Here is a 14,283-nt window from a genome sequence, read left to right as displayed (position 1 = left end):
ACTCTAATTGCATTAATAAAATCTTAAATTTACTATTAAATCACAACTTTATTTTAATTTTAATATTATATATATTTTATATGTTATTATCATTAAATAATTTTAAATAATATATTTTATTATTTACTATTTATTATTTTTAAATACGTTTCTATTTTTCTAAACATCTAGTTTTCATATGTATACACGTGAAATAGAAATTCTAATAATTATAAATTAAATTTGCTCAAATATTTTATATTTTTTTAATTTGAAATCTATGTTGGATATATAATATAGATATGAAGTATAATTTTTAATCTATAGAAAGCATAATTTTTAAATATATAAAAAATTAAAAGTGACCGTATTTATATAAACACGTACATTTATTTGAGATTTACTTTTAATCCCATTCACATAATAATAAATTGAGTTAAAACTACTTTTTTTAGAAATAATAAAGTAATTAAGTTGGGGAATTATTGGATTGCAGAGGTGGTGTTATTAATTATTATTATTATTATCATTATTATTTGGATGAAGTTTAGTCAAGTAAAAATAAATAATTTTCAAATTGTAGATTTGGCTGGGACCTTATTTCTCAATCTCAGGTTCACGTCCCTCAACCATCGCTTTGCCACCAAAATGTCCCACGTCACCTCTATATTTTTTACTTTCTATAACTATGTTTTCCTCTCCATATGTTTTACCTTTCTTTTTTCATAAATTTACCACACTGTTGAAAAGGGTTCCGGTTCCCACCTTTATATGTTTTTTTTTTCTTTTCTCTCTTACAATTTTGCTGCCTTGAAACTCTTCTTTTTCCTCCGCAACAATTTTCTCGGTCGATCACTTTTTATTTTCTCGGTGATTTTCTCTCCCGCCAAACATTCGCCAATCCTCTATCCTTCAACTGTAAATCCTTGCGATCGCTTTAAGATTCTGTCTCTCCTCTAACCGATCTCTCTTTTGTTTCTCCTTCTCACTCATTCACTGGTACGTTAATTGATCACTTCACTTCTTTATGTATATTGTTTCTTATTTTAAATTAAACAACATGCATTGATTATTGTAGATCACATGAATGGAAGCCCTAACCATGCTTTTTTTGTTTAATTCGTTTTAGTTGTTTATTATTTTTATGTGGAATTTGATTGTTCCATTGTGGAATCTTAAAAGAAAATGGAACTTGAAAGTCAGATTTTGAATTTTACTGGGTGAATAATGGAAAATGGCGGAAAATAAGTTCAATGGTTATATTGTGGCTCAGGAGAAGAAAGTTCTAGAAAAAAATTTCTCTTTTGGAGAAATGAAGGTTTGGAAGGTTACTTAGATTTTAACTTTTGGTATAGGTAGATTAATAGTGTTGATAGGACTCTACTCTTCTGCGATCTTTGATTCTCATTGTTATTGAATTTTGATTTGGTTAATCTTTTCTTGTAATTAAAATTTACATAGCTACCAGCATATGGATTTTGATGTTAATTTCTAGGTTAACTATTTAGTTGTTTTGATGAGAAATATATTGCTATTGGATGAGTAGTCAGTTCCATTGGTGACCTTGGTGGCATATATTATGATGGCTATGGTGCTTGGTTTCGCGCTTGGATGTTACAATCAGATAGTCCTTAGACCTTATTGTTCTCTAGATGCATCCTATGTTTGATCTTTGCGTTGTCTGTCATTTTAGAAATAGTAAGGATGATGATAAAGTTGTTACATTGTTGTCTAGCTTTACCCAATGGCATGCAGGACATACATGTATATTGAGTATTTTAGATGGGATAATGGTTGCAGATCATGCCTCTGGACTTGTTATTTTGATGATCAGGCAAATGTCTGGCGCTATTTTGTTCATTCTTCAGGATGTTTGGTTGCTTCACTAGAATGTGCACACTTAGATTCCAGTGGAGGCACATGATTTTATGTTTATGTTTAGATGCTTACCATATCTAGGTGGCCGGTTGGGGGGGGGTAGCACATCAGTTTTAAACATTATCCAGTGTTCCAGATTAGTTAAACTGACTTGGATGCAGAATGGCTATTAGATAGATTGCTTGGAAGCATTCTTTCCTGAATCATTGTCAAAGTACTGTGATTTGATGATGGATAAGTCATGCAATTTAAGCTTCTTTTAGGATCTTAGTTTGTCTTTCTTCCCTTTGCAGTGACACCTCTGAGTTAGTCGTGGTTGTGCTTTGTTTGTATGCATAAATGCCAGTTGGAAAACTCAAGGCAGCCAATTCTGCAAATTTAATGAAATCAGAGGATCTAAATGATTCTTTGGACACCTTCATCAGACAAGCTATTGGAAAAGAACCTTTCCTTCCCTTCTCAAGGACTGGTGACAGCCCGGTTCAATGGATTCAATTGCTTCATGCCTTAGACCAACAAGGTACCTCTAAATTATTCGATGGGTTAAATCGTTGTCCTAGAAAATACTTTATAATGATACATTATTCCTCTATTTTCTTGCCTACATCTATTACAGATATCCCTGGCTGGCCATTACTCTCTCCTCTGAAGGTGCAGGCGCAGAAGTGTGATAAGTGTTCACGAGAATTTTGTTCACCCATTAACTATAGAAGGCATATACGTGTGCACCATAGATTGAAAAAACTTGATAAGGTTTTCAATTCCTTCGAAACATCATTACTCTATTAAGTTGATTTTTTAAAGAGTTCCTCCTGGAATTTGTTTTTCTTCTGCTGCTTCAAGATCCTAGCATCTTGGAAAAATAGATTTGTCTTTTCCTTAGCTACTTTTAATTTTTTTTACTTTTCTCACATCTCTTAGGACTCCTCTAAAAGATGTTGTTTTGCATATCGTAGGATTCTGCTAAAAATAGGGATCTATTAGCAGCATTCTGGGATAAGGTATATCTCAACTGCCCCTCTTCCTCTTTTTTACGTTTTAGGTTTTCCTTTTTCTCTTTTCTATTCTTTCTCATTTATATTATTTCCAGCTATCAGAGGATGAGGAAAAGGAAGTTGTATCATTCAAGGATGTCTTACTGGAGGTAATTGTTTATATTTTCTCACCTGTTTAATTCTTGATACGTCATTTAGTAATATTCAAGTGACATCTGGATCTGGTTTACGGATCGTTGATATTTAACTTGTTAACATTATCTTGTTCCAAATGGTTATTTCTCACTGGGATAAACATGCACATATCACTTGGATCATTGTTTTCAATTGTTCTAGTTTCTGCCTTCTAAACAATTGCTTCCTTGCTAACTATACTTTCTAGGGAGTTCCAGGATCTTCAGTCATAAAATCATTGACTACACATGTAAAGAGGCAGGGGTTTTCTGCTTTGCCACAAGTTTGCTTGAGGGCAGGTTCTGCTCTTCTGGTAAGGGATGTATTCTCTTGTTCATTAAGTGTTGTGTTTAGATCTGAAAGATACTAATACTTTCTTATCCGATGGATTTCATGTCCTAATTCTTTTCAGGACCTTGTGCAAGCTAGACCTTCAATATTTCCAATATCTTCACAGGAACTATTTAGCATCCTTGATGATGCAAGTGAAAGGACTTTTCTTTGTGGCGCAGCTGTGTCAATGCAAAAATACATTTTTGATGGTGAAGCAGGAAAGATTGGTCTTGAAACCAAAAATTTGGTTGCCTGTACCAGCTTCTTGGTGGAACAGAAATTGGTACATTTTTTGTTTTGTTTTATCTAGGTTTGGTTTACTTAAAAGTTTTCATGCATAGATTTGTAATTTGATGGTGCAAGTATTATGCTAAATCCCTAACAATTGGACAAAGCAGGACCGTTGGATAAGCGCATGAATTTTTGTCAACTTTTTATTTTCTTTTGTATATTATTTCATTATAAATATATATATTTTGTTTGACTTTCAGGTTAAAGAATGGCTTGCGGATAAAGATGCTGAAGCTTTGAGGTGCCAGAAGTTACTGGTGGAGGAGGAAGAAGCTGCCCAGAAGAGGTGCGTATCACTATTTCTCTCTAACAATTTTTTAAAATTCTGATATTTGACTTGCACTTTAAGGTTGGACCATTTTCATTCCTATCTTTCCCCTAATTCTCTATGAATCATCTTTGAAAAATTATGTCTAGGAGGAAACAGATCAGAAAAGAATAGAGTAATTTCTTCTTTTTCCGTGAGCGTTAAGAGCAAACCCCACCATGTGGTATAACTAATAATTTGCTTCCAAAAGATGTAACACAAAAGAGGAAAAAGGAAAGTGAAGATATTGATAAGAAATGTTTTTGTATCTCTTGAAATAAAATGTCCCTATAATTTGTAGGAAAAAAAAGTGCACAGCTGGATAAAAAATTAGAATTGCAGAAAAATCTTTAATGAAACATGCACTGGAGAAGAAAAAATGTCAGCATGTGCCTTTTAGGTTCCTAGATACAAATTACAACCTCGTCATGTGATACAGTTTGGCAGTGGTAACTGGTAGGTCTAACTCCTAGTCCCAAGGTTAGGCTTATTGCTTATCGACTTGCATGTGATTCTTCAGAAATAGTTCTTCAACATCTATTAGAAGGCAAAATTGAAGAAACTTTGCTAACTGATTTATTTCCCGATACATCACTGTAGGCAAGTCGAGCTTCTTGAGAGAAAGAGACAGAAGAAGCTTAGGCAGAAAGAGCAGAAAGCAAAGGAACAAAGACACTGGGAGTTGGAAGAAAGTAAGCCGAACATGGATGACCTGTTGGAGGTTAACACTCTTGCCGAAACATCCAGCCCATCTGCTGTTGATTCTGATGGACAAAATCCCCTCATGTCCACGGATCAAATTATCCCTTCTGTGGAGCCCAATCTTTTTTCCAAGCTTGAAGAGAATGTAGATTATGAAATTCAAATGGGGTTCAGCAATGGATATAGTGATCCAGGAATTAGTCAGAATATTGAAAGACGAACGGAACAAGTTGGATATCGGCATACAGTTGTTGCTCGACGGCAGACTCCGCCTAATTCACAACGAGGTGTCCTTAATGATTTCCATGCTAGTCAGAATTCTCATGGATATGCTAGTCAGAATTCTCATGGATTTAAATGCGGAGGCATTAACAAGCATGGAACAAACAGGGAAAGGTTTGCTCCGATAGGTAATGGTAATAAAATCTGGAGCCAAAAACCTAAAGCAGTAAATGAAGGGGAGAGTTTGAAAATTAGAATGGAGAAACAAGCAGCAAATCAACTGAATCAAAATAAGAACCATGAGCTTTTAATTGGTTCTATATCTGTCACGCTTGAAAATTATAGCAATCACGATGGAAACAATCTAGCTGAAGCATGTGACAGGAGCCTGGCTGAATGTCGAATACCAAAGAACAATGTTCAGGAGAAATCCAGCAAACTCGATCCTGTTCAGGGTGTTACGAACCGATCAACTATAAAGTTTTGGAGGCCAGTGAGTCGACAAGAAAGCAAAAGTTCATTGCCAGTCCAAAATGGTGCTAGTGAATCTGAAGTGCAAGTGATTGCTGAGAAAGATGGAGCGCGTACCTCTTCCAATGAAACCTGTTTAAGGTCCTGTTCAACAGATGGTATTGATGGTGTGGTAAGCATGGATCTCATTTCAACGTTGAAGGAAAGTGTACAACCAGAGAGCTCGCAGTTCGACAGTCATACTGCCAAGGCCATTCTTGCTCAGAGTAAGTCGGGATTTTTGAACGATTTATCTAATAACTCTATTTCTACGGTTCTGTTGTTACCGAATTAACTTTTTTTCTCTGATAAACAATCTGACTGGCTTTATAGGGTGGAAGGAAGCTCTTGCTGGCGAACACGTGACATTGGTTCTCACCCCGAACCCTGATCCTCCAGGGTGCTTAGAAATTGAAGCTGATTCATCCAAAAAGTTGGTGGTTAAGGCAAGGGCTTTCGAGGCTTCAACTGCCGGACCTGCCCGAGGCAAGTTCAGAAGAAAGCCGGAAAAGGGTGCAAAGATAAAGTACATTCCGAAACAAAGATCCGCCACCTAAGAGGAGGTAACATGGGAATTTTTTTTCTTTTTTGAGGTTATGCACAGTTTAGCGAATCATCTTCATATTCTTACCAGAGGTTCCAGTTTTACCAGTGGTCTTCTGTCGAAAAAAATTAAGAAAATTTTGCTGGAAAATGTTTTATAATTCCCTTATTTTTTTTCTTAAGGTGGTATAGCAATTTGACTAGTCTTTTAAGTTTTTCTGGTTCTTGCTATTTTTTCCCTTCTCTTAATTGTCCAAATTTTTGCTGTAATAAATTGGGGTTCTTTGCTATTACAAAAGTACATTTTTTTAGGGGGGTCAAAGGTGGATTTTCCATCTTTTCTTTTGTTTTCTTCCTTATGTCCTGTGCAGACAGTTTACCATTACTTTTGTTCCATGTCTTCTTTCTGATCTTATAACAGAAAAGCTGCTTAGAACTTAGGACAAACGTGTTATAATGTTTGAGCCCATCAACATTTGTTTATTTTCATGGACTAATGATTTGCTCAACGTAATCTTTTCTTTTTCTTTAATAATTTTCTAATAATATTTTTTTATACAAATTCCTTATAATATTTAGTTAAACTGTTAGGTTTAAATGGAAAAATAAAAGGATTGTAATTTGCAGTGTTAGTTCTTTATGGCAAGATCACAGGCAGAGCCAACTCTTTTTGGCAAAAGTGAAAAGAAATCACTAATCAAAATTAAGGGTCACGAACAAAACAGCTTCAAGGCATTCCTAAAAAGGAGGGTACTTAAAGTACGATGGAGTTTTTTTTGTGTATTAAAAGTTGAATTATATTATATTTTTTATTAAAAAATGAATAAATTGATCTTTATGCGCTAGATTAAAGAGTAAATTAGTTATTTTGTTAAAAAATTTATTTATTTTTATTGTTAAAAATTATTTTTTGTAGACTAATATGAGATACATGTGGCAAGTCACATGTCACTATTTGATTATTTTATTAACTACATTAGTTTTTAACAATATAAATAAATGAGTGTTTAAAAAGAAATAATTAATTCTTTCTTTAATCTAACTTATAAAGATTAATTTGTTTATTTTTTTAATAGATGAGACAAAATGCAAATTGACTTTTAATATAAGGTCTCCATGATAATTTTACATCTTTTATATACATCGACGTAGAGAAACAATATTAAGCAAACATGGAATCACTTAACACTCACCTCCTTGAAATTAATTTACAGCTAAAGGAAGCGTATTTTTTGTTCATAAGGGTGACTTTTTATACATTAAAAACAAAGCATGGCCTTGGCTAGTTCAGTAATTGTCGCATTGCTTATAGAATAAGAAACTGGGTAAAATCATGTTAGACAGTTTATGAAATTGAAAGATTAGCACTGTTTTCTATTAATACTAACCATTCACTTAAATAAAGTAAACAAAGAAAAGCTTATGAAAATTGGATATAATATTATCAACAAGCGAATAATGTAATAGCGAATTAAGTTTCAGTTTCCTACCACTTTAAAAAAATATTTGACATAATACAGATAAATAAACCTATACCGATTATATTTTTGTCACTCTTAGTTAAGAATATCCTATGGATCTTATCCTAGATAAAAAGATACTACCTAAGTTCTCCTTTCGATCTTACCTAGGCATATAGATCTTCTCTCGATCTCATTATTCAGCACAATTATATTAAATTATCTAATGATAAACTCTCCCCTCGGTCTCGTTTATCTAATCTAAATTTTCCACTAGAGGCGTCAATTCAAGCGTATTAAGCATTTCGATATAATCGAACAATCAATTAATCAAGAATAAACATTAACTTAAACTAACAATTAACTAATCAACCAACCATTTGCCAATTGTATTTGCATCTTGGAACCGCTGTGGCGGTGTATTGCATCGGTAAAACGAGACGTGGGGTTAGGAACCAAGATTCTTTCTGCTATTCAACTTTCGAAAGGAATCAAAAGGCATGATGAAACTTTTCTTGTAGCCCTAAAGCTTAACGAGCCTTGTGAATCTCGCGGGCTCAATGAGTCTATTTCTTTCAAAGTAGTGGATGTCCTAAGGATTTCAAAGACATTATGCCTGAGAAATTGCCCCAAAGGCTACCACCCAAACTTGAAGTGGACCATGGGATTGAGTTGATCACCGATGCTCAGCCTCCAGCTAGAGCCTCGTATCAAATGTTGCCCTCAAAGCTTGAAAAGTGGCAAGGGCAACTTAAGGAGTTATTGGACATTGATTTCATTGGGCCATCCAAGGCACCATTCGGTGCACCAGTCCTATTCCAAAGGAAGCACGACAAATCATTTCCGATGTGCATGGACTATCGAGCCCTCAACAAGCTCACAATCAAGAACAAGCACCCCATTCCTCTGATTGCCAACTTGTTCAACTAGCTCAGTGGTGCGAGGTGGTTCACCAAGCTAGACTTATGATCGAGGTGCTAGCAAGTAAGGGTCGCCGAAGGGGACAAGCCCAAGATCGCTTGCGCCACACGATATGGCTCATATTAGTTCTTGGTGATGCCCTTCGACCTCACTAATGCACTGGCTACCTTTTGCACCCTCATGAACAAGGTATTATAATCTTTCCTTGATGGTTTTTTGTTATTTACCTTGATGACACTGTTATTTATAGTCAGATGCTTAAGGTGCATGTGGAACAAAATAATTTTAACACAATTTGAACTTAAATTTTGAAATCTAAAAGGTAGAGAGATTAAATTCTTAAAAATAAAGTATAAGAATTAAATTTTGAATTTACCAAAAATAGAGGGACTTGTGGCGAATTTTGACCTTTTTCTTTTCATTTTAGCACAAGTAATCTAATGTTTTCATCCAAACATGTTTGACCCGAATTTTGATGGACAACCCGGATGTATAATGTATTTGTCTACTCGTAAATTTTGCAATTTTTTTATGCATTTTTGTTTGACCCGAAACCGAATGATAATATCATCATCCCATGTCCGGTTCTCAGTTAGGAACTTAGGACCAAAAGGGATCATTTCAACAGTTACAAATCGAATTAGCCTGTTTCATTTTTGTTAACATATTATCATGTTAAAATCGGACCAAATTGATAGGTTAAACCAGAAATTAATGATCCAATTGATTTGATCAGTACATTTAAACCACAGAAGCAATGAATCTGCGCAAAATCAATTGAATTGAATAAAAATTCAATTAAAAACCATTTGAATACAATTTAAGCTACTTTTTTATCTTTAAGATTTAAGTTAGTTTAAATATTTAATTTTGTTCTTATAATTTATAATTTTTATGTTTATATTATTATTTATGTTTACTATTTTTTTTCTTTTTTGAATTATTTTAACAGTTTAATCGAAAATTGATGTTCCTACCGGTTTACCATTGGTCCAATTTTACTTCACTGGAAATTGCTAATCACTGCAGGCACAAATTTAAAGAGGGCACTCAAAAATGAAAAAATTACTACGCAACCCTTTAAAAATGTTTAAAATTGTACTTTAGCCTTCAAGAATAGAAAAATTCTGTTAAGTCATTATACTTTAATTTTTCCAAAAATTATAATTCGATTCCACCCTTAAAAAAATTTTCGATTCGCCTTTGAATCATTGATTAACTTTGGAAAAAAAAAACAGAGGGACATAAGAAAAGCAACAGAGCAGAAGTGGGCCCCCAAAATCCACCCATTGATCTTATGATTATATGTGATGTGATGAAGCAAAGATTATTTATGTTGGGCACAGCCTGTTTACATCTTTTGTCTTTGATTTTTGTAGACACAAGAAATTAGCTTTGGTTGCTACCTTAGCAAACATTGCTCTGCTTATCCTTAGCCAGCATACAAATTGCTGGCATCAACCATAAATAAATACCCATTACTTTTATCATCTACTATAAAATTCATTGCATTAATGATCTATATACCCTACAAAAATTTGTCTACTAAAAATCATATAGACTTATCAACTACTATTGTACCAAACTTGTTTTCTCCGCTTTCAATGCTATGCAGAGCTCTTGTAGTATAGTTCAGTTCTATGCTAACTGGACTCGAGACTCGAGTGTGGTGATCAAAAATGGGATTCCGACTCTTTCCTGGATCACCAAACATACCAGGATTTGGTTTGAGGCAAAATGATCGAGTACCAATTGAGACCAAATTCATACGTGCGGCGATACGAGGAGACATCTGAATCCCGACTATTACATATAGTAGTTATTTAGGAAAAAGTATCAGTGCTAATAGTCAGATTGCATCTTGCCCCTATTTTCTAAAAAAGCGGACAAATTAGTTAGACTAAAGAGTAAACGGATCCTTTCTGTTAAAACTTTCATCATTTTTTATTTTTAAAAACTAACATGGTCAACAAAATAATCAAACAGTTACACGTGTACAAGAGCCAGTTTTTAACAATAAAAATAGATAGAATTTGTAACAGAATGACTAGTTTGCTCTTTTGATGTAACATACATGAACTAATTTGCTCATTTTTTTTAGTAGAGGGGGCAGAATGCAACCTAACTCCTAGTACAAGGACCTCCATGATTCTTTTACCTAGTTACTTGACAAGAGGTGGATATTAAGCACATAAATCACCAAATGAGCAGCAGATTGCTAGCATGAAAAAAGTTCAGCCTTCTTACTATTACATATTTAAAAGAAGAAAATAATAATACAACACTACATGTAAATACTGGTTTTTTTTATATGGTATAACATTAGGTAAATGAATATTAAAAGAATGCTCTATCAGTACCAACATAATTTGATCCCTATGAAATATTCCCTCACTGGATTACCTTTTAGGGCATAAGGAATAAAGACTCTTTCGACCTCTGAAAACTAGTCTTTTAGTTCACTTCACCATCTAATTATACCAAAGACTATTGAGAGAAAGTACGATCTTCGGATAAAACAACTGAAACGCTACAGGGTTTAGTGTTGCAAACCTATTAAACAAGTTTTCTGACTTTTATGCATGGAGGTGAAACTAAGTTGCATAGTTAAAAAATCAACTGACCTCCGGCTGTAACATAGGGAAGAAAGTCCAATTGTTACCTGGCCTAGCTTCCTTTCCGGCAACCTTTTCGTTAGCCCACCACTCGGACCTGACGGTGGGCTTCTCGGAAGCTTCTCCTTTTCTGTTGTCAAAGTTGAATTCTTTAATTGACCCAAGAGTAACTGAACGATGCTTTTGATAACAATGGTCCTCTTCAGCTTCTCCTGAAACCTTTTCATCTTTTTCTATCCTGCCTTGCGCCACCAAGTCCTTTGGATATTCATAATCCGGCATGGTTCTGCTTGATACCAATGATTTGTTTTTCAGACAGCGTGCAACATCTTCGCCGCTCAATTCAAAAGAGACCCTGTGATCAACTATAATCTCATCGTTTTTAGGTCCATTTGGAGGGTTAGAAAGCAATGCAACCTCGGAATTCTGACTCTCTATAGGAAAACCATCTCTTGAGGCAGGACCCAAACCATCAGGTGTCAATGATCCTGAACCCAATCTTGAACCCAACCCCATACCATCTGGAGTTACACATTCAGAACCTAGCCTTGAACCTTGCCCCAGTCCATCTGGTGTCAAAGATCCAGATCCTAACCTTGAACCCCATTTGCGAGTCGTAAAATGTTCGAATCCTAAGGTTTTGGGAGCCTCACCCATGCGGAACTCGAGTATTGGACGTCTATCAGGGAAAGGAGAGGATGTTCCAGAATTAGAGATTACCGACCCAGGTGATATGAGATTACCACCAGGGCTCCCAGGGTATATTTGATAAGATTGGAATTCATAATGGGACAATCCAAACTTCTGGTTGATCCCACTGTTTCTCCGAGCACGCTCCAACGAAGATGTCAACAATTGAGCAAATGGTACTTCAGGGGATGAAGGTGTAGTCAGTTGAACAGATTCAGGAGGGGGTGTAAAAGGAGCAGTGGATGGTTCAGTTGTCAAGGCAGAGAATACAGGTGGTGTGACTAACTGGGTTTCATGTGCATAAGGGCCTATGGCAAAAATGGATGCAGGTCCACGGGGAGAGTAGGCATTAACTGAAAGGGCAGTTAGAGATAGCAATCCAGCCGGTGATTGGGTGGCAGATGGAGGATCCGATTGCAGGAATGATGCAGGAGATGAGGGAGGAGCAATAAAAGGCATTACAATGCCCGTTGGGTTACTTGCATTTTCAGCAGTTGAAATCAAAGCTCCAGGTACAACTGGTTCAGGGACAAGGACAGCATGGCCAATTCGTTTACTGCTCTTATGAGATCCAAAACACCAGTAAAAGCTCCAGCAGCTTCCCCATCTTTTCTTCTGCAGTTAAATGAAAAAAGAGTACGAATCAGCATTCTATAAGACAGTAAGCATTATAGGTAAACCGATTTCAACTCTCGACTGCTAGAATAAGATGCGGATGCAGCACAATAACCCACCCAAATGTTAAGCATCTGCTCTCATGCTGCTGAGTGCATATTTTTTCAAGAATACCATGTCCCACACTATCAACGCAAAACAGTTCAAGTCTATAAATAAACACAATGGCTAAAAGTAAAATCGAGAGTACACTTTACATCTAACGACATCCATGATAATGAGTACACCATGATGATTAAGTCAGCATCAAAAGTCGATAAAATTTTCTCTGCTTGTATTCTATGGTTACATGGCACAGTATAAAACACACAGACAAACAGTAGAAATCAAGCCAAAACTGTTGCTAAGAAAGCAATTTTGAGCAAGCAGTGACTCTGACTTCAATTACTGTTTCAGAATTCTAAGGAAGAGTACATAATAGACTGCAAAGAACACACATTTTGAAAATTACTTTTAGTCCATGAATATACGATGGGTTGGTCAACAATGTTGGCTGATCAAATTTCATTCTTCCCAGGATCTATTTTCATAGGCAGCTCAATAAGATAGCAAAAATGACAAAAAAAAAAAAACGATATCATTCATATCAAATAACCAATTAAGCTCCTTTTTTTATATATTTTGTTAACCAAATCTACAAATTTTCCACCATAACCTTATATCAGAGACTTCATCGATAAAAGGGCACTATAATGAATAAGAAAGAAGCCACCAACCATCAAAATCGTGAAGGAATTGTCGAAAACTGACCGAACAAACTACCGGAAATATTACTTTTTTACTTAAAAAGAAAAAAAAATAACTTTATAAACTCAAATCTGCTCCTTAAAGTATAGGCGTAAAGGGGAAAAAATTTTCTTTTTCTTTTTCCTTCTTTTTAATTGAATTCCGATGATAGGATTTTCATTTTTCTGTTTGTTCTTAAGAAGCATGAAAAGTAAAAAAAGGTAAAATAATAACCTTGACTGAACCTAGCTCAGCTAATTCACTTGTCTGATGAGACTAAAACAAGTTTAGAACTCAAGATCCGAGTTTCACTTTTCCCTTAGTTTCTCAGCAACCAACAGAGAACGGAGAAAAAGAAATCTCGATACTGAAAACAGATCACGAATTAATTTCGGACTTTTCAACATCGAGAAAAGCAAGCAAAGAACATAAACCAAAAAAAAAATCCAAAACTGAAGCTCTTCCCCCCTTCGGATTCTCAAATCAAAAGAGAGCTTAAGGAATCTCAAAATCACGAATTTCCAGTACTTTTCTCGGCAACCAATCAGAGAGAAAAAAAATCAATTGTCCTATCAAAAAGTGGATGTACCTGAACGGTGGTAGGCTGAACTCTAGACTCGGCGGAGACGATGGCGGAGGCAGCGGCGTTAACGGTTTCAACGCTGTCGTTTACACTTCTCATCTTCGATTTTTAAGCTTAAATCGATGCGTTAATAACATCAGCTTCATGAAGAAACTTTAAATCTCTCGTTTTTTAACTCTCAAGATTCAAACAAATCTCAACAACGATTTGGAGACGACTTTCAGTGTAATAAAAAATAATAAAACAAAAACAAAAATAAATAAAAAAAACCTTGATTTTTTTCCTTTTAATTAATTCATAATAGATCAAGCTAGCTCAGGTTTGGGGGGTTTTTTTTTTTTGTGCCTTCTCTTCCGGTTCAGTTCCCATCCAGTCGTTTTCCTCCAGTTTTCATCCATTTTGCACCGAGTTTTTGCCACGTCATCGTAAAAGATGATTGGGACCCACTACTTCTAGTTTTTTTTTTCTTTTTTCGTTTGTTGCTATGCTCTTTTTTTTTTCGGTTGGTCTTTTTTTTTTTAATTATATTATTGCCTGTTAATATTTAATAATTTATGGACTTATTTGGGAAGTTCATGAATGAACCTCCAACCAATAAAAAAAAAAAAAGGAAAAGGAAAACGATATAATGTCTTATATTTTGTTTCAACCTTTTTTATGATAAAATGTATCATTTCTT

The 14,283-nt window shown here is 35.0% G+C and overlaps 2 protein-coding genes across 3 annotated transcripts; one reads left to right on the top strand and one right to left on the bottom strand.

Moving 5' to 3' along the window:
* Nucleotides 1–709: 709 nt before the first annotated feature.
* Nucleotides 710–6,443, top strand: LOC121202843 (uncharacterized). 2 transcript variants are annotated; one of them, XM_041107654.1, is made up of 10 exons: nucleotides 710–978; nucleotides 2,204–2,377; nucleotides 2,474–2,610; nucleotides 2,814–2,858; nucleotides 2,948–3,001; nucleotides 3,235–3,339; nucleotides 3,439–3,642; nucleotides 3,851–3,936; nucleotides 4,558–5,618; nucleotides 5,725–6,443. In XM_041107654.1, the coding sequence occupies exons 2-10, from the start codon at nucleotides 2,239–2,241 to the stop codon at nucleotides 5,946–5,948; spliced, it is 2,055 nt and encodes a 684-aa protein (XP_040963588.1). In that variant the 5' UTR covers nucleotides 710–978; nucleotides 2,204–2,238; the 3' UTR covers nucleotides 5,949–6,443. The 2 variants fall into 2 exon arrangements, with proteins under 2 accessions (XP_040963588.1, XP_040963587.1); XM_041107653.1 differs by having other exon boundaries at nucleotides 2,151–2,377.
* A 4,091-nt stretch (nucleotides 6,444–10,534) lies between these two features.
* On the bottom strand, nucleotides 10,535–13,984 carry LOC107947312 (uncharacterized). The gene is made up of 2 exons (XM_016881926.2): nucleotides 13,611–13,984; nucleotides 10,535–12,235 (listed from the first exon to the last, which is right to left on the bottom strand). The coding sequence occupies exons 1-2, from the start codon at nucleotides 13,701–13,703 to the stop codon at nucleotides 10,931–10,933; spliced, it is 1,398 nt and encodes a 465-aa protein (XP_016737415.1). The 5' UTR covers nucleotides 13,704–13,984; the 3' UTR covers nucleotides 10,535–10,930.
* Between the last annotated feature and the right edge of the window lie 299 nt (nucleotides 13,985–14,283).

The sequence above is a fragment of the Gossypium hirsutum genome, chromosome D12 (assembly GCF_007990345.1).
Source record: "Gossypium hirsutum isolate 1008001.06 chromosome D12, Gossypium_hirsutum_v2.1, whole genome shotgun sequence".
Classification (NCBI taxonomy): domain Eukaryota; kingdom Viridiplantae; phylum Streptophyta; class Magnoliopsida; order Malvales; family Malvaceae; genus Gossypium; species Gossypium hirsutum.
Note: the sequence above shows the minus strand (reverse complement) of the source record. Positions and strands in the feature narration are given on the sequence as shown.

Bases quoted from the DNA above. Each gene is read 5' to 3' on its own strand.
- LOC121202843 (XM_041107653.1), top strand. From the start codon at position 2,197: ATGCCAGTTGGAAAACTCAAGGCAGCCAATTCTGCAAATTTAATGAAA. The intron at 3,002-3,234 runs GTAATTGTTTAT...TATACTTTCTAG, and splicing joins TCAAGGATGTCTTACTGGAG to GGAGTTCCAGGATCTTCAGT. The intron at 3,937-4,557 runs GTGCGTATCACT...ACATCACTGTAG, and splicing joins GAAGAAGCTGCCCAGAAGAG to GCAAGTCGAGCTTCTTGAGA.
- LOC107947312 (XM_016881926.2), bottom strand. From the start codon at position 13,703: ATGAGAAGTGTAAACGACAGCGTTGAAACCGTTAACGCCGCTGCCTCC. The intron at 12,236-13,610 runs GTACATCCACTT...ATTTAACTGCAG, and splicing joins TTCAGCCTACCACCGTTCAG to AAGAAAAGATGGGGAAGCTG.